Below are 22,197 nucleotides of genomic sequence, written 5' to 3'. Positions count from 1 at the left end.
TGAATGAATAATAATTAAATGTGAAAGTGTTTGTGGTAGAAGGGTTTTTTCCCATTCTTCAATATATCCCGTTCGGTTTCACCGTATCTCATGTAAGTTGAAAAAACCTTGCCCTTAAAAAACAAAGTCCTGAAGCTTTTAACTTTTCTCCCCCCTTTTCCTCCTCTTCAGAACGTGTCATGGCTAGAGGAGAAGGAGAAGGAGGTCGTAAGTGCCCTGCGCTACTTCAAGACTATCGTGGACAAGATGGCAGTGGATAAGGAGGTGCTGGAGATGCTGCCAGGCTCAGCAAGCAAAGTGCTGGAGGCCATCCTGCCCCTGGTGCAGGCGGATCCGCGCATGCAGCAAAGGTGGGTGTCCCTGCCCGGGGCCGGGACGGGCCAGCAGGCCCCCCAGCTTTCCCTTCTTTCTTGTATCTGACATTCAGATCCCCCAGGAGGCAGGAAATGCTGCAGTTGCTAATAAAATGACTGCTGTTCTTACCAATTATGTGATAGTTTTCAAACATGATTTAAAAGCAAATTGCCTGCTGCAAAGCAGCCAGTGCTAAGGAAAGATAAAGCAAAGCAGAGTGGTTTCAGGGAGAAGGAAGGATTGATTCAAGCCTGGAAATTCATCATTTACTAGCAGGAGATTTTCCTCGAATGGAATACTATTTCTATGGTTTATGATGGTATCCTAAAGCTAACAAAGTCCAATAGCTTTTACCTAAAGAAAAGCTTATCTTCAAGGTAATCCCTTTCTGTGTTCAGTTTATCCATCCTGATATTAGAGAAGACTTAGCCTACATTGTGAACTGCTGTTTTGGATTTCGGTGGAGCGAATACAGAACAGAGGTAAACAGATGTACTTCAGTAGATTAACCGCCCCAGGTTCATTCCTGTGCCTCTCTGCAGATTATTTATAGGTTAGCTCTGATACCTAGTGTATTATGTCTTAACTGGTTAGATGCAAGTCGGAAGCCAGAAAAGATCTAGAAATTTGCCAAAGCCATTAGCTCACTATGGATAACAATCTATGGAGTCATCAAGCCACAGGAATATAGATGCTGTTGATCTCATAGATTTTGGAGCAATTAATTTAAACAAAGCAAGAAAACATTGTTAATAATATGGAGTGAGCAAAATAAAAGCACAAAAATAGTCAGGGAAATGCAGGTGTTTGCTTCCTGAAATCCTGCCAGTTTTGCACTGTTCTGTTTGCTTTTTTCCATCAAATATTTCAAAAAAAAATACAGGATATCCATTTCAACTCAGGTGCAAGGATGGTTTATGATATGGAAAGAGAGCTCTCGAGTGCCAAACGTTTTGTGAATGGGGACGCTTAGCTCTGCTTGGCCCTAATGCACAGGGCAGGCTCGTGTCTGACCATGCAAAAGCAGGAGACACTGGCTGATATCAGCGCTGTGGCGGCGCCAGGAGGGAGCTGTGGACATTGGAGAACTACAAAGAGCAGTAACTGCTGGACCTGGAACATTCATCAGGCTCTAGATGCAGACTCTGAAGTTTCTTCAGTTGCTCCCACGCTTCCCACAGCCGTTAAAGCACCTGCTTTCACTTAATGAAAGGAAGAATGAACTTTCCCCTTACTCACATCAGGAGAACATATAAAATGTCAGCAAGCATTTTGGGATAGAATGTGTCATCTTCCGTGTAGTCACTTGCTTTGATTTGTGTATCCACTGGCTGTTTACTCAGTGATCTTTCCTTCCAGAATATATTTGGAAACAAGGATCAGCTAAGCTGTCTTCCCAAGCAGCAGTATTTCATAAAGTCCTATCCTTCAGATTCCTTATAACCTCTTCTTAGGAGTGAGATACCATAACCTTAGCAGTTGGATACCCATATTTAGCCTGTACGCAGAATTTTCATAGCTGGTAGTCAGCGCAGTGCTCTGCACTGGGTGATGAGGCTGGCTCTCTGGAGTCAGTTCGTGTTACAGCCCAAACCCCACGTGTATTTTCAGCCTTGTTTAGCCTCACACCTAAAATGGGGGCTTGGCATTCTCAGAAGCCGTGTCCTTCCATGCCTACTAATGTCTCTTATTCCTTTTCAGTAGTGGCAGGATGCAGAGGCGCAGTTCTGAGGGAAAATCCCCCTCGAGAAAAGCAAGCAGGACTTGTGTCAGCGTGGAAGAGAGCCCAGCAGTTGTTGCTGGACCGCTCTTTGCTTTAGGGGAAGCATTTGCATCAAGGAAAGAAGTAATTAAATCTAGCACAAAATGGGCTTTCAATTACTGCCTCCTTGGAAGGAAGCAGACTGACGATTAATGACAAAGAAATCAAAGCCTTAGAAGGAAGGAGATGGGGGAGGGCCCAATTTAGGAAATATCTCCTACCAAACTAATTTCATTTGAAATTAGAACAAATGACAAGCATCACGCTAACAAAAAGTGGCATTTTTTTATCCCTTTGTTTGTAACTTGACAATAGTTCTTTCCCCAATTCATCAAACTTCATTCACCTAAAGAGCCTCATTGAAGTTTGTGGGCTTGATTCTCTTCGCACAGATAATGAAACTATTGGAGTTAAGCCAGTTTAAAATGGGTACCAGAAAAAAACAGGAAGATTCAGAACACTCATATCAGCAGTGGTTGAGAGATTACACCTTCTGTTATCTTTTTTTCTGGTTTTGGTGCAGTTAGAAATTTGATTTAACTTTACAAAGAATTCTTGAAGCCTTGCCATCATCAGTACTGTTAACACACCTTGTTTAGTAATGAAGTCAGTGTTTTCCGAATGGCCAGGAAAATGCCTGTAAGCACTGTTGTTACAGTTAACTTCTATTTAGAGTTGTCACCCTTCCAAAAGATCCCTTTTTTACCCCTGCAGAACAATAGCCTCAATTCTGTTTCTCATTAAAATAAAACAAAGCAATACCCTTCCTCTTCCAAACCTGAAATTCATTCAGTTCTTTTTTTTTTTTTTTGTAAAGAAACAGGTTTTAATTACATGCTTTCAGGGACTATAAACAGTGAGGAAATGATTTGTAAATGAATGAATACAGTCACTTCTCAGTCATTTTGGGGATGGAATAATAAGGAAATAGGAAAAACACAGATAATACTGAAGTAATGTAAATTATATTTACATCAAGCATTTACCCTTGAAGTTAGGACATGGGATGGGGCTGTAAATTAAAAGGGGAGAGAGTGTTCTTTTTAGCATTGCTTTGTCAACAAGCAGCTCAGATAATTCATTTTTAGGTACCTGAGAATGAATCATTGCTGGTACTTACTCTCGTAACAAAGTTCCTTCTGGTGCTCAAAGACACCCGTATTTTCTCACCTGCTTAACACAAATGCTAAATGTCAGAGTTAACAAAAGGAGAACAGTAGTGGATACAGTGAAATTCTTAATCATTTTTAATCATCTAAAGTGCTCTTTAAATCATACGCTCCTTTGTAATTTTGGGTATCTCTTTAGTTTTGGAGGGGGGTTCTTAGCTCTTTGTTCCTCTGCCCTGCAGTTCTGCCATCTCGTCCTGCTACAGCCGGGTGTACCAGAGCCTGGCCAACCTCATCCGCTGGTCCGACCAGGTGATGCTGGAGGGCGTCAATTCGGAAGACAAGGAGATGGTGACCACAGTTAAGGGGGTCATTAAAGCTGTTCTGGATGGAGTCAAGGTACATAAGATGGATGTTGTGCATTATATGAGGTACATAATATATGTGGTCGAGAAGAAATTTGGTCGAAAGTCGGAGGTTTTTAAGAGCAGGTGAAATATAGAGATCCTGTTCCTGCCTTTGATAAATGATCTCTTCAGTCAGCTGCTCTCTGAGTGTAGTGAACCTGCTTGGTGCACTGCTTAAAGGCCAGCACAAATGGTTTGCCTAATAATGTGCACTTGTGAAATGCTCACCCTGTCTTTTGGAGGGATTGCCGGAAGCAATAAATCTTTATTGAGCAGCAGATTAAATTTTCAGCAGGCCTTTTCCCACTCTGCATGCAAATTACAGGTCAGAGTTTGCATATTTTCTGTCTAGACAAAATTTAATGGAAATGATTCCTGTCAATGCCCACAGAGACTCATAGATTCCAGCCCCTCTCTTAGCATAGATTTCAAGTTATTCATCAGGAAAACATGCCCACTTCCAGCCATCAGATTAAGGGGTGGGACAGGTGATGATCTAAGCTCAGTTTTCTGGAGATTTAAGTAACTGTATAAAAGCTTAACTGAAACTTTCATATCCCTGAGATGGTTCCTCCCTGCCTTACCTGGAAAAAGCTATTGGCTTTCCTTCCACCTCCCCATCAGTTTTTGGTACCAGTATTTGTCGCTGTTTTCCAAGCCTTTTCCCTCTGCTGAAGGCATTCGGGGCTGTCCTAGCACTGCAATTCAAAGTTTGTCAGACCTGGGCTTGAGGCACCAGCAAAGAGGCCACCATATCCCCTGGGAACCTTATTTTGTAAACTGTAGAGAAATTGAAGCTTCTTTAAACAGCAGGACTGAATCGAAAGAGGAATGATTAGATCGAGTGCAGAAGTAAAGTTGGGGTAGATTTTTTTTTAAGAGCAGCAGCAGGTGGTTCAACTGGGTTAGTGTATCATGGACAGATATCTTTCACTGTACCCAAACCTGGCTTAGTTTTTATTGCCTGAACTGCCTGCTAAGCAGAAATGGATCCCCCAGGCTTCAGTTATCACGTTTTCAGGATTCTTGGTGTGGAGTTTGCCTGCTCTGGACATCTCTCTTTAATGTTACTCAAACACAGGTACTAAATCCTAGTATTATTTTTCAAGCCCTTTAAAGAAGTATATTTGAAAAAAAACTTCCTCATCATCTAAAGATGTCAGATTTTCCAGGATTATTTTGCACAATATGCCCTTTAAATTTAAGCTCCAGATTGGAAACATAAAGCTGGTATTAAATTTGCACAGCAGGGTGGAGAAGAAGAGTTTAGTGTAAAGTCTCAGGCGCTGTTAGTGTTGGACTTCAGCAGCAATTTGCAGCACAAGAAAATCTCCCCTGTGGTATCTACACTGTAACACCCCAGTAAATAGCCAGCCAGTTAACTCAGATAGCACTTAATGGCTCTATCCAGTGCTGTGACAAACTACCTTATTACCAGCTCGAGGGGAGAGCTGCGCGCGGTCTCGTCGCGGGGGTTTGGTCACTCGCTTCCCAGTGACTCCAAGCAATGTTTAAACACCCGCTTCGGCCCCCTTTGCCCCTTGCACTAATGGTTATTTTGGACTTGCAGCTGGATCTGGCTTCTGCGTGCTCAGCTCGGAGCACGGTCGGAGCAGATGTGCGGCCGACTGCGTCTGCCCGTCAGCGTTGGGACGTGGCGCGGGCTCCCCTCCTGCCGCGGAGCGAGGGACAGGTTTTATTTTAGGAGAGCCGAGTTCTGGAAGCAGAACTGAGAAATCGGACACTTCTCTGCCGCGCGGAGCCTTTTGGCAGATCACACAAGATCCGCTTCCACATTTCAGTGCTCGCTTCCTTCTTGGGTTTGGAGTTGAGCAGAAAGGAGGCACTTATTCATCTGTAGTATTTGCTGTTTTCAGCTCAGGTTTTAGAGCCTTGCTCTATATATCTATAGGAAGGAAAAAATAAAGGAAAACAATCCCTGTTTTGATCATGTAACTTCTTAAAAATCCATCTCTTTTTGGAATTTCCAGTTTGCTGAAGCAGCACAAGTTTAAAGAGGAGGTCCAATTATCTGTAATTACTGCTGCAGGAATCTCTTTGCTCGCTGATAAGGAACAGCATAATGTGCATCTGGCGCAGTTGTGCACTGATTACCTCCGTGCACACACTGAAGATCTTGGTTTGATTTTTCAAACCCTGTTTCTCATTTTGGCGTTGTTGCAGAGAGGAGAAAGCAGAGGTCCAGGGAATGTGGTGGCATTTGTCAGAACTTGCCCTTTCCCTTCCCTCGCCCTTTCCAGTAGAGGGGAGGCATCTAAGGAGCATTTGGGCTTTTGCTTTGTATTTTAATTCACCTACTCCACTTTTAAGCGTTGCTCAGGAGTAGCGGATGGGCCTTTGGGGTGCAATGCAGACTGTTGAAGTGTACCAGAGTCCCCCCAGCAGCCCCTTCAGTCCCAGTATTTTATCCAGAAGGCAGGGGGTGACAATCCATCGTGTCACCTCGCGCTCCTGACAGCAACTTGGAGCAGAAGGTGCCAGTGGCTGGAAGAGTGAAATGATATCACTTTGATTCCCAAATCATAGAATTTACAGAAAAGCCTTGTTTGGTCATTGTGGACTCCCAAATGCTGTAGTTGATTTTCCCAGTGACGTTCTGTAAGTTTCATGGGGGAATTTCAAAGCTTAAATGGGACAGCGAGTTTTGGAAAGTAGATGATGCATCCTGTGGACCCAGTTGCCCTGGGTGTGTATGAACACTTGGCATACAGATGTTATTTTTAACAAAGATGCTCCCAGTTTTTCTTCCTTTTGGAAACTCTTCCTTTGTTTTTCAGTTTAATAGCACATGTATGAGATTTCCCCAAATTACACCCTCTTTAGCCTCAGAAGGAAAGCCAGCAGTCTTTCAGAGTGTGGAGGAAAGCACTTTTTAAAAATAGCTTCTCTTGAAACATCTGGTGAGCTGGGGAGTGTGAGCAGAGAAAGCTGAGGTTGATTCAGTGTTTGCATCTCCAGAGGAAGAACCTCTAGTTCTTCCCTGATGGAGGAGTGTTTCACTTCTCTGCATGCCCAGTGCCATTTATAGGTAGCTACAAGCCTGTATCGGTCTCTTGCTGCTCCTGGTGTTATTTACCCATGGACAAACTTGACCAGCTCTGTTTGAAGGCAGGAGATGAAACGAGAGGTCAGTTGTGGCTGATTCTACGCTGGGCTTTTGCATCGGGGCACTTCTTGCAGAACCCTCTGTTCCTCAGGAGGGTTCTTGTTCTGTCCCACACAGGAACCTCTTTGTGGCGTTAGCCCAGATGGACGTGTGGGCTCTTTGTGCGCTCGCTTCCTTTCCCACGGGTGGGATTTTCCAGGCCTGCTGCTTTCCAGCTGCGTGTTCCGTTGTGTTCTTGGTTGACTCCATCCATAAATGTCTGAGAATATTTCCCTACCTCAGAAGGATGCTGACGACTCCAGTTGCAGTTCTTCCATTCGGAGGGACAACGGCAGTTGCTTCCCAGCTCAGTAGACCTGAATGTGAAGATGTCACTGGCCTGGTGACACTGTACATCAGGCTGCTTTAAAAAAATAATAAAGCTCCCATGAAGCATCCATTGCGAAGGCCCAGGGAAGGCGATACCATGAGGAAGCCCTGCCAGGTATCCAGCCCAGCTCTTAGAGGGCCTGTGTTTATAGCTGGGAGCAGTGGATCTCTTTGTCGGCCTCAGACATCCATAAAATGTTCTCTCCATCCTTCTGCCATGAGTGTTTGTTTTTTTGACTGCTGGCAGACTTGTCGTGCGGGATTATCATGCCCTTATCTCTTCATCCACTGTCTTATCTGCCTGTAGCAGATACACTACGGTAGTTGCCTGAATGATTAAGGCTTCCATCACTAACATGTTTAAAAAATGGCCCCGAGGGAAACAGGCTTTTTAATAAAGGTGTTGGCCATCTCGTTCCCCCATTACAGTAAACCTGCTTTTTGACAAAACGTACGTGACATAAATGCTTGTTTATAAAATACCAAGCAATTATTTAACACTTTCACTGGCTCAATGAAGTCATTCATTGTGCAGGGCGTTTCTGTACTTACATTTATGTATGCAAAGTCAATTTGTCTTTAGCTAGAGTACTGTGGGGACTGGGACACATCTGTGAGGGTAGGAGAGCAGGCAAGTGCAGCAAAAAAACATGTGTGTGGCTTTCTGCAAAATCCCCACAGGGCCAGTCTTGATGAATTTAACTCAACTATGACTAAACTACTGCTGGGTCCAGCTAGAAACAGTGTAGCATCATTTGCATGGCTCTTTACCTGGCTTATACCCAGCTCAGCTCTCCCCGTGTCCTTGTCATCGATAATCCGTAACCTGGGAGTTTTTGCAGTAGCCTCCCTGTCTGTCCTGTGATGTTAGTGTCCAACTCAGAGCAAACACTGAATCTTTGCTTTTTCTTCTCTCCTCTCCCTCCACTAGGAACTGGTCAGACTCACGATTGAAAAGCAGGAGCATCCCTCTCCCACAAGCCCAGCTAAACCCAGTTTACCAGCATGTAAATCTGACAGGTGGGTTGCTGACAATGTTTCTTGTGCATGCAAGCCTAATACAATAGCTTCATGGGGATAATTTCTGACTGCTGATGGTTGAATTAAAACATTCAATCATTTTTCACAGTGGTTAGCATAGTACTTCTTACTTGGCCTAATGGATTACAGTGAGACCTCCTGAAGAGAACAATGTGCTGTGATAGGAAAGATGCCAAAATCTGGCAATGAAAAGTCACTTGGCCATGACACTTGCACATTGTATTGTGAAGAGACATGGAATTGTCCTTGCAGATGCGAATTCTACATTCTGCTGTAGGTTTCTCTCACATTGTATATGAGTTAAAATTGTTATAAATTGGCAGCATGCTGTGTTCAAATTGTTTTTATCATCTACCTTCTGAATTTTGCTCTTTGCAGCCCGTCAGAACTTCCCCTCACGGAACGAGAGATGGAGATCCTCAACAAGACAACTAATATGACTCAATCCAACGAGTTACTGACAGACTCCATGGATGAAGAGGTTGCACCTCCAAAGCCCCCCCTGCCCTGCATTCGTGTGGCAGAAAACAGGTAACACTGGCAAAGCAGCAGGCTGAAAAACACCACGGTCCTCACCAGCTTCTTGATGTTTTATACAGAGTGCCAAAGTGCACGCAGGAGGGTTCCGTGTAGGAAATGGTGGTGGCTCTGAGCTTCCTCTGTCTCAGAGTTGTTCTTCCCCTCCCCTGGAAATCTGTTTACATACAACTTAACCTGTTTTCTGCCTTATTTGGAGCAGTTTTGTCTCTTTTTTTCCTTTCTTTGTTTTATATACAAAGACAGTATAGTGCCCTGAAAATCTTGAATGAGAAGCATCACAAAAACACCTAAGAGCCTTATTTAAAGCTATATGAAACATTATACAACACTATCTTGTGCTGTTTTGTTGCATCACTTGTTGTTGTATCCAGTGGGAAAAGTTACGTTAGTGTCAGCTGGTGATTATCTGTCCATCCTGCATGTCCAGCTAGTTTTGCATTGGTTATCAGCTTAAGAGTGAAAGGATTTAATGATGCATGAAAAAAAAGAAGTCTTTTACTCGGTTGCTCTTACTCTGCTATACTCGTAACCACATGAAAGTTTCTATGTTCTATTTTGAGAAGGAAGAGAAAACCCCCTGCTTACAGCTTTTTGGTCTGTGTGTATGATATTTTTTTCTTTTCTAGCAAGGGGTGGTGTGAAAATGTGAGTCATGTGATAGTTTAGAAATGTGGCATTGAGGGCTGTGGTTGGCAAAAAGAATCACATTTCTATGTATTTTTTGAATTCTCATGGGTTATATAAAAACTTCTTGGTATGTTCCAGAAACAGAATATATGTGCTCCTGGGAGCCTTACACACTCGATGAATGCCAGAATTATGTGTCATTAGGAACATAAACTAATGTTCAGTGGTAAAATCGCATTAGGTAGCGATAATGTGTGCGTGATATGTGCATATCTGAAACGGGTTTGTGCCAAAGCATAGGCCCACCCAGCCAGCAGGCGAGTTGAGAGCCCTCGTGACCATCGTGTCTCTCTGAAACTCGCCAGGAATGGAAAAGGGCAGAAAGAGCATTTTTGTGTCCTGTAAATTTGTGAAGCTTTGAGCATTTGTCAAGTGTGTGAGGTTTGGGAGGAGAGACTTCTGTGAAGAGAAACGATCTGTGGGTCAACCAAAATATTTAATTTGGACTTCGACCACTTTTATTTAAAAATAATTATTGTGCTAATTACCTTCATTAAAACAAATTTTAAAACAGCAATTATTTTTGTTTGGGGAATACCAACCTTTTTCTCAGCTTTAAAAAAGGACTGTTGAACAGCACCTTTCCTGTAAGGGTTTTCAGTACTTTTAAATCACTATTTGCTTGTGAATACACTGAGTGGTTTATGGTGGGCTCCAGACAGGAAGCTGTGAGTGTCGAGCCTGGCAGAAGCTCGTTTTCCCTCTCATGAAGCCTTTAAAAATCCCTTTTTAGCTCACAGAGCACAAGAATTATGAATGCCTGTTGTGTCTTGCAGCCCTCCTCCAGCCTTGCCCCCTAAAAAACGGCAGTCAGCACCTTCCCCAACCAGAGTGGCGGTGGTGGCCCCCATGAGTCGAGCCACGAGTGGGTCCAGTTTACCTGTGGGAATCAACAGACAGGTAATGTCATAACCCCTCTGTGAAAGCCAGGGGAAACGTGTTGAAGAAGGTAGCAAAAGCTCAGAGAATGCTGTGACCTGCAGCAGTGCAGTTCCCAACACGCCTCTGATCTTCCCAAACAACTTTGTGTCGACGAGCTCTTCTGTGATGCCTTTTACATCCTTTTATGCCTATAGGAACTTTTCAGCTCTGCAGTGAGGACTTGAACCTCAATTGACAGTGCATCAAGATCAACTCTTGTCCTCACTTCCAAGCTCTTGGCCCTGGCTTAGGGGTCATCTGCTGTCAACTGGCCCATCCAAATAAAGTTGGGACAGTTTGTCAGTAACTTGTATGCTCACACGTTGCTTTGTGGGAGTGGAATACTTGAGAGATGTTCACCCACATGTTGTTGAACTTGAGGGAATTTCTGAAATAAAAACATAGTCATAGACATAAAAAGCTTCCATTAGCTGCATCTCACTATAATTTATTTACCCTTGGCTTACACATAAGTTAATGAAATATTCAGCAAAGCCAGTTATTTAATGAGAAATCTGGCAATGTAATTACTGCCATCAGTGTCATGACAAGCAGTTCTAGGACGTGTATAGCAGTGAAGAAGTCAGTCATCTTTTCAGCAGCCTCTGTCTTCTGCCCTTCGCCAGATCAGATGTTTTCTGGGGTGCAGATGGGCTTGTCTGAGTGGAGAGAACTGGTAGCACTGATGCTCCCTTCCTTGCTGTCCTAGCACAGCTGTGAGGTGTCGTTCCCTTTGGCTGTATCAGTTTGCTAGCAAGCTGTGAAGAAGGATTTTTTTTTTCCCCCCTAAGGATTTTGATGTTGACTGCTATGCCCAGAGACGGTTGTCGGGTGGAAGCCACTCCTACGGGGGAGAATCCCCTCGCCTCTCGCCGTGCAGCAGCATCGGCAAGCTCAGCAAGTCGGACGAGCAGCTCTCCTCCCTGGACCGCGACAGCGGCCAGTGCTCCCGCAACACAAGCTGTGAAACGTTAGGTAAGCCGGGCTGGTGCAGGCCAGCGAGCCCGCGTCGCCCCATTGTGGGGCTTGCACAGAGCTGTGATACAAAAGTAAATGGCTCATCCCTGCAGCTGTTCTTCTGGAGCTACTGCAGGCAGTTCCGCAGGGTTACATCCTGTTGGGTAGGAAAAGGCCCAAGAGGATTTGTTTCTGTACCCTAGAGATGTTTGTATTTACATTCAGTTCAGATCTCAAGTTGGATGTTTTGCTGATTTCAGTCTTGTCTGTAGATGTTAGTAGAACATGTCAGTCCTGTTAGACTAAAGCAGTGCTGTTTCTAGGTGCTGGGAAATAAAAATATAAATGCATTGTTTGGTAACCTCTCCAATGTCTGAATTCTTGTTAGTTGCTTATCAATATGAAGAAATATATTTTTTTAATCTTAGTTTTCTGGAAGGTGTAGCAAGATGGCCCCTGCTGCAAGGAAATGGCACTGTGATTAAATTAACTGATTAAATAACTGAATAAATAAATTAGCTGATGGAGTGGGAGGGGCAGAACTCAGAAGGGCTGAACAGTAGAAGAGAGAACCTAATGCGTGTTTGCCCTGTCTTCTGTGTTTAACCAGATCAATCTGATCACTATGATCCGGACTACGAGTTCCTGCAGCAGGACCTCTCCAACGCTGACCAGATACCTCAGCAGGTGCCCGGTGTCCTCAGCCCGTTGCCAGAGTCCTTGGGCGAGTCTGGTTCCCCTTTCCATGGACACACTTTCCAGCTCCCCCAGGGCAGCTCTCCGCCGCTGGAGTTCTGCAGCCCGACGGGAGCAGCGCAGCCGACGGAGACTCCTCCGGCGCTGCCGGAGAAGAAGAGGAGGAGCGCGGCCTCCCAGACCGCGGATAGCTCGGCCTGCAGGGTCTCCTATGAGAGGCACCCCTCGCAGTACGATAACATCTCGGAAGACGATTTGCAGAACGCAGGGTCTGTCCTGTCAGTGCCCTTCACACCGTTCGCTGCTGTTTTGCCCTTTCAGCAAGGAAACTCTTCAGCACCAGCTGAATTCATTACTAACTTTGCTGCTCCAGATTCTACCAGTGACCCAGAGAAGCCACCACCTCTGCCAGAGAAGAAAAACAAAAACAGTAAGCAAGTGCTTGTGTTGGTGTTCTGTTTGGGAGTCTGGGATTCTTTTTTTTTTAACCCTTCTTTCTCTTGCAATTGTCGTGTTTCTGATTGCCACTAAGTACCAGTGACCCCCAGGTAACGTCCTTGCTCACTTGGGATCGAAAATCACTCACAGCCACTGTCAAAGACGTGGAAGGGGAGTGTCAGTCGGCTGGGCAGTGAGTGACTTTGGGAGGCTGGAATGGTCCAGGCCCAGGGCAACGTGGAGCATCTTCATCACTGTACGAGAACAGTTTGCTTTGCTTTGCCTGAGTGTGAAACTTAGGCACTCTGCCTTCCAAATCTTCCTGGTTTGTCCTCCTTTTTTTATGCTGTTGCTTCCCCCTGCCCCTGTTTTATGAATGTTTTCCCACTGCAGGAAAAACTTGAGTGCTTTCCAAGAGTTTAGAGAAAGGGCTGTTTTTTTCTGTCCAAAACTGAGCGTTGCCAGTGCAGTTATTTGGCAGTTGGAACAAAGTCACCCACACGGTTGTGCAAGACAACACTGTTAGCCTAGTGTCCGATACTGCTGTTTTGCTATGGGATCTCATTTCCGCTCTATGCCTAAGAATTTCCCACATCATTAAAATGAGCAGCCTCTAAATGCAAAGACTCTCCATCCGCAGCCAGACTCCTGGCACAGCAGAGCGACTCGAGCTCATGATCTTACTCTGATTTCCTTAATGTTCATGCCTTAAAATACGGGAATGCTCTTGCCAAAAAAGCAGTCATACTGATCCGACAAGGAAGGCAGTGGACTATGTGGTGGGATCCAACAAATGTTAATTTAGCAGTCACTGGCAAATTTTACAGTTGTGCAGTGCACGAGGAGGTAGCATATACAAGATCTGGATCGACGGCGTTAAATTGTATGGCTTGCAGCCCAAGTGAAGAGCTCATTTAAAAAGTGCTGAGTTGGCCTCGTGACTCATTTTTGCAGTTTGTCGTCGGGAGAAAGCTGGAAGTGAGATTGGTGTGTCATGCCTCCAAGCCAGTATTCTGCCTATTCCTCTGGTAATTTCCTGTGCCATTCACTTTTTAAAAAGGGCATTGACTGAAAGCATTTCCACTAGCGAATACCCTGCCTTGGTGGCCAGACCACAATTGTAACTCTCCAGAATTTTAATCAGACCGCAAGGCCCGAGCGATCTGAAAGCGTTCAGAGTCCCAATATGCAGGAAATCACTTTTCTCTCTCTCTGGTAAATAAAACAAGCAAATAATGAAGAGGCAATTAAAGCAAATAGCAAGGAGCTAAGATGCTGGTTTGTAGACAACAGAGAGACCATAAACATGGTGCAGTCCACAGCGAGGGTTGCTTGTTGTGACTCCTGTTGTGTGCAGCACTAGCTGAAGGGGGATTCGGTGCAGATGAGATGTTTTATGGAGTCAAGGAGGTAACTTAAACACAATTTTAAGTGGTCTCCTCCTTTATTGCCTGTCTGCGGTTGTAACCCCCAACAGGCAGGTATTGCATGTGAATTTTTTTTGATGTTAAAACAGAGCTACCTGTCGTCTGTCAGCCAGCACCATCCAAAGCTCCATGAGTAGTGGCTGGATTGCACCATTGCAGGGTGGAGGCCGTCCTCTAACGCGTGGTCAGCGCTCATGATTTGATAAAGTGTCTTTGGTGCAAAGCTTGTAGTAGTAGTTGGGCTAATACCTGACTGCTGCAGGCTTTTTAGTTGTGTTCATGTGACACTACAAACTTGTTTTAGTTTGTCCTTACTCCGCAGAGTATCACACCGCAGATCTGTGGTTGTTAGTTTTGCTTTTATTTTCAGCTTGAGAAGGGCAGTAAAGGCGGCACGGCAGCACCCAAGGTTTTTTGGTTTTGGCCTAGAAACCGATGCATATAGATATCCTGTGTGATCACGCAGATGAGGCACTTGCTTCCATCTCCCTCCTTCTGTGACCGTGACAAAATCCTGGGATCCTGCGTGCAAGCATGAAGTTATTTAAAATATCTAGAGCTCTCACAGATACGACTTAAGTGCGGTGCCTTTGTTGTGGGCCATCACTTGGTAGTTGGCTGGTTAGCAGGAAGTGCTGCAGTAGAGACTTACACGGTGCTTTTATTAATAATATACATCAAATTCTGCCTGAGTTAAGCGTGTGTATTACCAGGAGCTGTGCTCAGAGGGACCTCCAAGAGTCATCTTCTGTATAATTCAAACAGGGAAGTGATAAACCGTCTAGTCTGGCACGAATTATTATTTTACAGCACTGTGAGAGTGCATGTTACTGTGCTAATGGCAAATTGTTCCAGACTTCTACTTGAGCGCCAGTGTCAAGCTCCTGCTCTACAAGACACAGACGTGGAACAGATTCTGCCGCAAAGAGCCCACGGCCTGAAAAGAGGATCCTCTCCCGAGACAGCTTGCAAACCAGCGGCGAGGCGTTTCCTCGTGCTCCTGGGCCTGTCAGAGGGACAAAATGCAGCCCGGTGTCCCCAGAGCAGCCGGTATGGGCTGGAGGACCCGTGCTGAGGCAGGCTGGGCTTAGCCAGGGTTTAATAGGAGCTCTTTGGAAGAAGAGCTCTCAGCCTGGAGGTGACAGCAAGGACTGGCTGATTTGACCATGTCTTCTCCAGCGAGCTGGCACGTGGGACACCTTGGTAATTGCCATGGTTGGGCTCTTGGCCATCCATGCGAGCCCGTTGGCCCTGGGCAGGGGCAGATGTAACCCAGGTTGCTGACACCGTGGCAGGAGTCGGGGAGGTCTCCTCATGCCCTGCTCATGGTGCAGGTGGCCGGGAGGCTTCCAGGAGCTCTCTGCAGTCCCAGCTGCTCCGAGGGTGGCTTCTCCTGGCAAGTCCTTCCTTGGTGCCTGTCTCCCCTCTCCCTGGCTGCAGAACTCACTGGCCGCTGCCTTGATTCTCTTGCAGCACGTGGGCTTAGCTGTTGTGACACAGAAACCCCCAAACAGCTTTAGCTCTTCTAGAAACAACAGCCAAGACCCTGCAAGCAGGTTGCTGGGATGACGTTCCTGGCCGCAGTCTGAGGTCTTTTTTTCCCCCAAATATTTCCTGCCTTGTTTCAGTGCTGCCAGAAGCCGGGCACGATGCCGTGGCGGGAGAGGTCCCTCTCCTCCCTTCCCTCCCGGGGCGCTGCCACCCGGGCTGCTCGCGCGGAGGTTGCGGCCCTCGTCCTTCCGCCGCGCGCGGAGCCGCTGCAGGGCGGGCAGCCTCCGCTGATGTAATTTCCCATCTGCTTCTGGAATTTCTGCCTCTCTCAAAAACACGGCACTTCAGAGAGGGGATGGAGAGAGAAAACCCCCGTGCAAACTGCACTCGCAGCGGGGCTTCTGTCTCCTTGCTCTCCTGCTCGAGACTGGGAGTGTTTCCGTGATGCCCTTTTTAATCTGTGCTCTGCAGTCTTTCTTTCTGAGCCAGGATTGTGTTTCACCATCCCAGACGTTTTTCACTTAGCCTGAAAACACAGAGGAGCACAAAGCAGAAGCAGAGAAGCGCTCACCTGCCCTGGACTAGTTCTGACAAGCGAGGCAAGGAGCTGCCATGGCAATGGGATGCATTAGCGTCACGAGGAGCTCAGATGAAAGAGCTCCTCATTACTCCCTTGCAGATTGAGTGAAGGCAGCACCATTCAGACTTACTACTTGGAGTTGCAGTAATTTAATTTTACCCAAGTGCCTAACGTGTTACCCTTTTCACCAACACTTCCCAAGTTTATAGTGTTGTATAGTCTTCTGTGTAGTCTTATGCTCGTAAATATTGATCCTGGACATCGTCTTAACCTCTGAACATCACCTGTAGCGCTGTTTTTGCAGGTAACTCCATGTGCAGAGTTGGTCTGAATTTCCCAGTGTCCTGCACAGTGCCAAGATTTCCAGACCAATTTCTTGGCTTGTGTCCTGCTCAAATGATGTGATCTCGGGCTGTGGTCTCAAACCCCTGTCCTCCATGCATCTCCAAGGAGTCTTGATCCTTAGTTCACTTTTGCTGCAAAAGAGATGTCTCCTCGAGAGATATTCTGTGATATCAAGGCATTTTTGGGGGTTCAGTGTCAGGCTCACCTAGCAGGGGGACTGAAGGTCAGAATTTCAGCAGGAACCAACAGTGCAGCGAGATGTGGACAGGTTGCCCAGTGGCAACCGTGCGGGATCACAGTATGGGAAGAGCAGGTGTTACCACTTGGGACTGCAGTATATCAGCTGAGTTTCCTGCGGTCTCATTGCCGTGGACATTTCTCTTTTTTTCCTCCTTAAAAAAAAAAAGAAAAAATATCTATTTTTCGAAGGAGAGATGTGATTCTGTGGGAAGGGACAGCTGTGCAAGCTCCATTTCTGCATGGACTTGAAAATATTAGAGGAAATCGGGAATAAAAAAGGTCCCAAAGACAGGTGCTGAGCAGCTCCTTCCTGCCGACAGCTGCATCCTGTTTGGGCTGCAGGTGGACGGAGCGCTCGGCCTCGCAGCGCGCGGGAAGCAGCTTCGCGACGCGCAAACGCTGCCTTGGGAGCACTTATTTATAGCCCTCCCCGAAGCCATCCATTCATTTCAGCTGAAATGTGCAACTGGAGCTGAACAATTGCCACCTAATGACCAGATTTACAAAACCTGACAAGCGTGTGTTTAACAAGAGGAACGGCAGGAATGATCACAGAATACCTGGTGCCTGACAGCCTATTTACAAAAAAGCCCTAGTTAGTCCCATTTGCAACACTTTAATACATCTCTTGCTTCTGTTTTCAGGTATATAGATAGGACTTATTTGTTTATTTTGTATTTATTAGTTGCATTTCTGATCTTTAATCACTCTGGGGCTTTGTAGTCTTCCTGTGACACTGGGTCAGTTACAGAATTGTCTTTGAGTAAGTTGGATTCAATTGCAGAATCAGAGATGCAGAGAGGGTTTAAAAGGGGTGTTTAGCTGCAGTTGGGTTTGTGTCAGTGAAGTAGGACAGCATGGTCAGAGCAGCTTTTGAACGGCCACGCTCACATGCCAGCTTTGGCAGTGGCGTCTAAAAGCTGTGGGAGAGGTGCTCAATCTCACAGGTAGGTGTTTTCTGATAAGGAAAAGATGGTAAATCCTCTTGTTCTAGCAATCCTGCTGACTGCAGATATGAGACTTATTATAGGCTCAAGAACTATTATTTGTTGTCAAGGTTGCATCTTTGTGTAAGGTAATTTGTGCTTCCTAGAAAGCAGAGAGAAGGTACAGGATTTCTTTTGATGGGAGGCTTTGGGCATTAGCTGGTGAGGAACATTTTCAAAATTGCCCTGGGTTATTGTGAGGAAGGGATTTGGGCTAAGAGTCAGTGGATCAAGCTGCTCAAAAAGCTTTTGGAGACCTTGCTAGTTTAAGCAGAGCTGTTGCCAAATGTCTGCTTGTGGTCTGTGATTATTTTCATTGTGCCCTGGCTTGCAGGAAGGGATATTTGTAGATTCTCCTCCAAGATGGATGGAGACTTAGTGTGGGAATTACCTGTGAGCAGAGCAGAGATGCCTTCCTGCTCCAGGCCTGGAGCAAAGCATGGCAAGAAGGGTGGCGTGGCCTTTGGTTTGATCATTTTGGGAATGGGCGAGTGAGCTCTCCTCTTGTGTGTTACAGTGATGGCATATATGCAGTTCGTGGAAGACTACTCAGAGCCCCAGCCATCCATGTTCTACCAGACACCTCAGAACGAGCACATCTACCAGCAGAAGAACAAGCACCTCATGGAAGTCTATGGGTTCAATGACTCCTTTATCAGCTTGGACCCCTCCCAAGACCTGGCACCTCCTCCTGCTCTCCCACCGAAACAGCGGCAGCTGGTGAGTGGCTTTTCCAGGGCCCTGTCCAGGCAGGGTGCGCTGTCCTCCCTGGAACAGGGAGGTGTTATCCACATCATGTACCTTGTCATCTTGTTAAGATGTTTTTAGGCATTTTGCATCATGTACCTTCTAACTCCCCAGGAGCTCTGAAAGTCCCATAAATGCTCTAAAAGCAAAACCCAGGTCTTCCCCGTGCTGTGGCTGAATCTGTGCCAGAGCACTGCCTTGTGTATCAACAGCTGTTTGGAAGATGTTGATGCTCTGGGCAACAGAATTTTTAAGAGCTTGCTGCACCATTTTTCCCAAAACCATTTTCAAGGATGCCATTGACATTAACTTTTTAAATGTAATTGCTGCTTATCTGGCTCAGTCTTTCCCAGAGCTACAAAACTTCAGCATGGCCAATATTTAACTTATAGATATTTTTCCCCATGTTGTTTCCCTTGTGAAGTTCAGGGTTTAACCTCTCTTTGGCTGTTCTTGCACCAATGAGAGTTGGTGGGTCATTCCAGCAGCAGCTCTGTCATTGCACATCCCAGGGCTTTGATTAGTTTGTGGCTCTTCTCCTGCATCTGATGAGAATACTAATTGCTCTCTGCAAATGGAAATTCATAGTTGCTACTTTTAATCAAATTAGGAAAGCAACCGAGAGGTCTAATTTCAGGATTCATGCACCTGCATCCTGTAACACAGGTGGGAGTCCTAGAAAGATAAAGAATTGTTTCAGGCTAAGCCGGTCTGAGTATTACACACTGTTGCTCTGTGTGTTGAGACCTTAAATGCCCATGGCCCATCTGCTCTGCAAGGGCACTAAAAGATCCTGTAGGATCCTGCAGGATCACGCAGTTCTCAGGTCCACAGTGACCCTTGTGCTGTGACATTGTGTGTAATCCCTTGCCCAGCCTCCTGCTCCTAGAGCTGACTATATTCTTGTAACAGAGTGCTGGTGACTTGGTCTGCCTTGCCAGGAGAAGGGGATATGTAAAGCATAAATTTGAAGCCAGGTCATGAGAATTATGTAATACTGTAGTTGTCATTGTTCTAGGGAGAAATTCTGCTCCTGTTCTGAATTTCTTAGCTGGAGCAAAGTGTTTCTTTTCTGTCCTCTAATCATTGCCTGGGCAGTTCAAGATGTCACTGTTTTGCCTGCTAGGCATTCCTGTCTTCTCGCAAGCTGATACCATCAAGGTGTTGCTTGCAGTTCCCCTGAAGCAAAGGTTTCCCAAAGCGCAGCCTTCCTCTCCGCCGGGAATGCGGTGCAAGCAGACGGCAGCTCCTTCCACAAGCTCTGTAAAAGCCACTGGACTAATATTCCTCGGCCCTGGCTGCCCTCAGGGGATCTGAAAAAGCAAATCACATGGATAACAGCTGCCCTTCTAGCAGTAGGCAAGTTTTGCAGGACGGACTCCTCTGTATAAAATAATAATTGAAAAGGCCTTTCTAGTGAGCTTCAGGTCTTCGTTAGGAAGCATTTGTACATTATATTCAACAAATTAGTGCAGAGAATGCCTAAATGTAGCTTAGCCTTCCTCAGGTTCTTTAGTATTAAGAAATTTCTCCTGAATTGCACTGTAGTATTTATTACTTACAGCGTAATATCTCCCTCTCTTGCAAATGATATGTACTTAGGGGTCGGAGTGAAACCATGAAAAGGTGATGTACATGAAATATTTCAGCAGGACCTGACATGTCCCCTGGATCATACTGGAAAGACCCCAGTTTCCAGGCTAAAGGATGTTAAAAACAAATAAAATAAGTGTGTGCAGGAGCCAGTTCCTTGCTGGGCCGTAGCTCCTGCTGCGGGACCTGCTGCTCTGGGCATCGCCCCCAAGGCCCAGGGAGAAGGGGACGGAGGAACCTGTCACCGAAGCAGCTCTCCAGGGTGACTGGCAGAGGGAGGTGGGAGTTATTTTTAAGGGATTTGGGAAACAAAGAGGACTCAAACTGTGATTTTTGTCATGCCTCCTGAGCTGGAGAAGGGCATATTGGTGAGTCTGGCTCTGTGAACCATATAAATAACTGTTTGTTTAGCAAAGCATTATATGCATTGTTTTTCAGCTAGCGTTTCTTGCCCTTTATTCATAGTCTTTTCTGTGCTTTCTTTCTTTGTTTCTTCTGTCTCTTGCTTTCTCTCCCCTGTTCAGCAGGCCTCCTATGCTGCCTCTTCTTTCCCTTCTGTCTCCTACTGTGTCCAGCAAACTAAAGTGCCCTTCACCCCCGAGGACACCGGTGCCACTCAGGGCCTCACTATGTCAGTCTCTAACTCCTTTCTCAACCGGCACAGCTCCTTTCCTGTGCACTCGGTGAGTTGCTCTCCGCGCTGCTGTAACCCGTGTGTGTGTTTGTGCTACTGAAATTTGCTTGGGTGAATTAGTAAGTTCACGTGTGGGCTTTTGAACTCACGTGGGAGCAATAAATGAAGTAAGAAAAAGTGTATTCCCAAAACTGCACGCTGGTTTTCCTCAGTCACACAATGTCGGTGATGTGGACGAGTCAATTAAACGCTGCTGGGTGGATGTGGCCTTTGGAGAAATGAGGAGATGCTATCACTGCAGCACAGAGGCTTAGGCAAATGTGTGGAACAGCAGCTACAGCTCCTCAATTTTCTCCTAGAAAGTGGCCTCTACCAGCTCTTTCATCTCATATTTGCTTGTGTGCTTCCCTTCACGTCCCTGCAGTCCCAAAGAAGCTCAATAACCCTCCGTGGTTTCCTGGTGAACGAGCAGGGGTTTCTCTCTTAGACAGCCCTTCTGCAAGGTCTGAAGGGAGAACCACAGGAGAGGCTGAGAATGATTGAAATCAAAATCAGAATAATCTTAGAGCACTGCGTAAATCAGTCACCAGCAGTTTAAATAAAGGAGAAGTGTTAATGTAAGGAAATCAAACCTAACTGTGACATTTCAGCAGCACATCGATATAGGGCTTGTCGGTATATAAAACTATATGCTGAGGCTCTTATAGCCTTCATGCTGACAACGAAGAACAGGCTATTTTTAAGTGACCTGGATGTTCAGTAGATTAGACTACTTCTACAGAAGAAATTACCAGGCAAGACTTAGGCAAATTCAGAAGTGTTAAATTAGTTTAATATTGAATACTTGAAAGCTGTTTTATATCAATGTGTCACTGCTGTCTTCCCATTTCAACACTTAATTCCCTAAAAATTAGTGACAGCGATGGTATGCCCTGGGTGTGAAGAAGAAAATGTTCGAGTACTTTACAAGCAGTGTTACTTCATGAGCAGTGAATTAAAGCATTGGCTTCCACTTGAATGACAAAGAGCAGTATCATAATTTTGTTGCACAGACGGAAAGGCCGAGGTGTGGAAATGTCAGTGGACTTGCCTAGATCTGTGGTAAGCAAGTTGTAAAGAAATAGAAAAGAAAAAAAAAGAATTATGCAGCTCTCTGATAATGATCCTTACGAGCAAAGCACAGACCTGTAAGATTCTGTGCAGGTAAAAAGCAATTCACTGTTTTGCTTTAAACAAAAGTTTATAAATATGGTATTATTAAGATCTAAAAAGCATGGACACTTTTACTGTAAAAAGTGTCTTGGTTAGATTTAAATGGTCGCTGTGTGCTTAACTGTTCTGACCTATTCTCATTTTGCTTTGAACAACATTATTTTAAATATATTATTTTCTGAAATGTTAAAACTTCATTACGAATCCTCACTTGTTTTTGCAAGGCTCTGCTGTGAGAAAATAAATGACTAGAGCACAAGAGACAAGGAAAACAACTACTGTCAAATGCACAAAGGAAATAAGCTGAATTAAAAAGGGCAATTTTTTTCCATTAATGCCCTTAAATTATGGTAATCTCTGTAGTTGCTCATGACTTGAGCTGGTGCATTTTTCACAGACAGAAATGAGATTTTCGCTTTGACAGTGTTTGTCCGTGAGCTGCAAAATACCAAGGCCCTTACATGCTTCCTAGCTGACCCACATAATACCGTAGCGGCGCTTGATCCCGTTTTCCCTATCCCTAATAAGACAGCA

The 22,197-nt window shown here is 45.4% G+C and overlaps 1 protein-coding gene across 1 annotated transcript in view; it reads left to right on the top strand.

Annotated features, from left to right (window-relative positions):
* The window catches only part of RAPGEF1 (Rap guanine nucleotide exchange factor 1), a 77,100-nt gene that overhangs the window by 34,051 nt on the left and 20,852 nt on the right, over positions 1-22,197 (top strand). Inside the window, exons 3-11 of the mRNA XM_088525281.1 lie at positions 172-350; positions 3,468-3,624; positions 8,060-8,148; positions 8,548-8,700; positions 10,173-10,296; positions 11,109-11,292; positions 11,885-12,400; positions 17,995-18,197; positions 20,342-20,500. Of these exons, the coding sequence (XP_088381407.1) occupies positions 172-350; positions 3,468-3,624; positions 8,060-8,148; positions 8,548-8,700; positions 10,173-10,296; positions 11,109-11,292; positions 11,885-12,400; positions 17,995-18,197; positions 20,342-20,500 (1,764 nt within the window). The remainder of the gene's footprint in view (positions 1-171; positions 351-3,467; positions 3,625-8,059; positions 8,149-8,547; positions 8,701-10,172; positions 10,297-11,108; positions 11,293-11,884; positions 12,401-17,994; positions 18,198-20,341; positions 20,501-22,197) is intronic.

This window comes from Tinamus guttatus, unplaced genomic scaffold, assembly GCF_059628265.1.
Source record: "Tinamus guttatus ecotype Peru unplaced genomic scaffold, ASM5962826v1 Tinamus_guttatus_pri_ptg000226l, whole genome shotgun sequence".
Lineage (NCBI taxonomy): Eukaryota > Metazoa > Chordata > Aves > Tinamiformes > Tinamidae > Tinamus > Tinamus guttatus.
The sequence above is the reverse complement of the archived record's forward strand: the minus strand, read 5'-3'. Positions and strand labels throughout refer to the sequence as shown.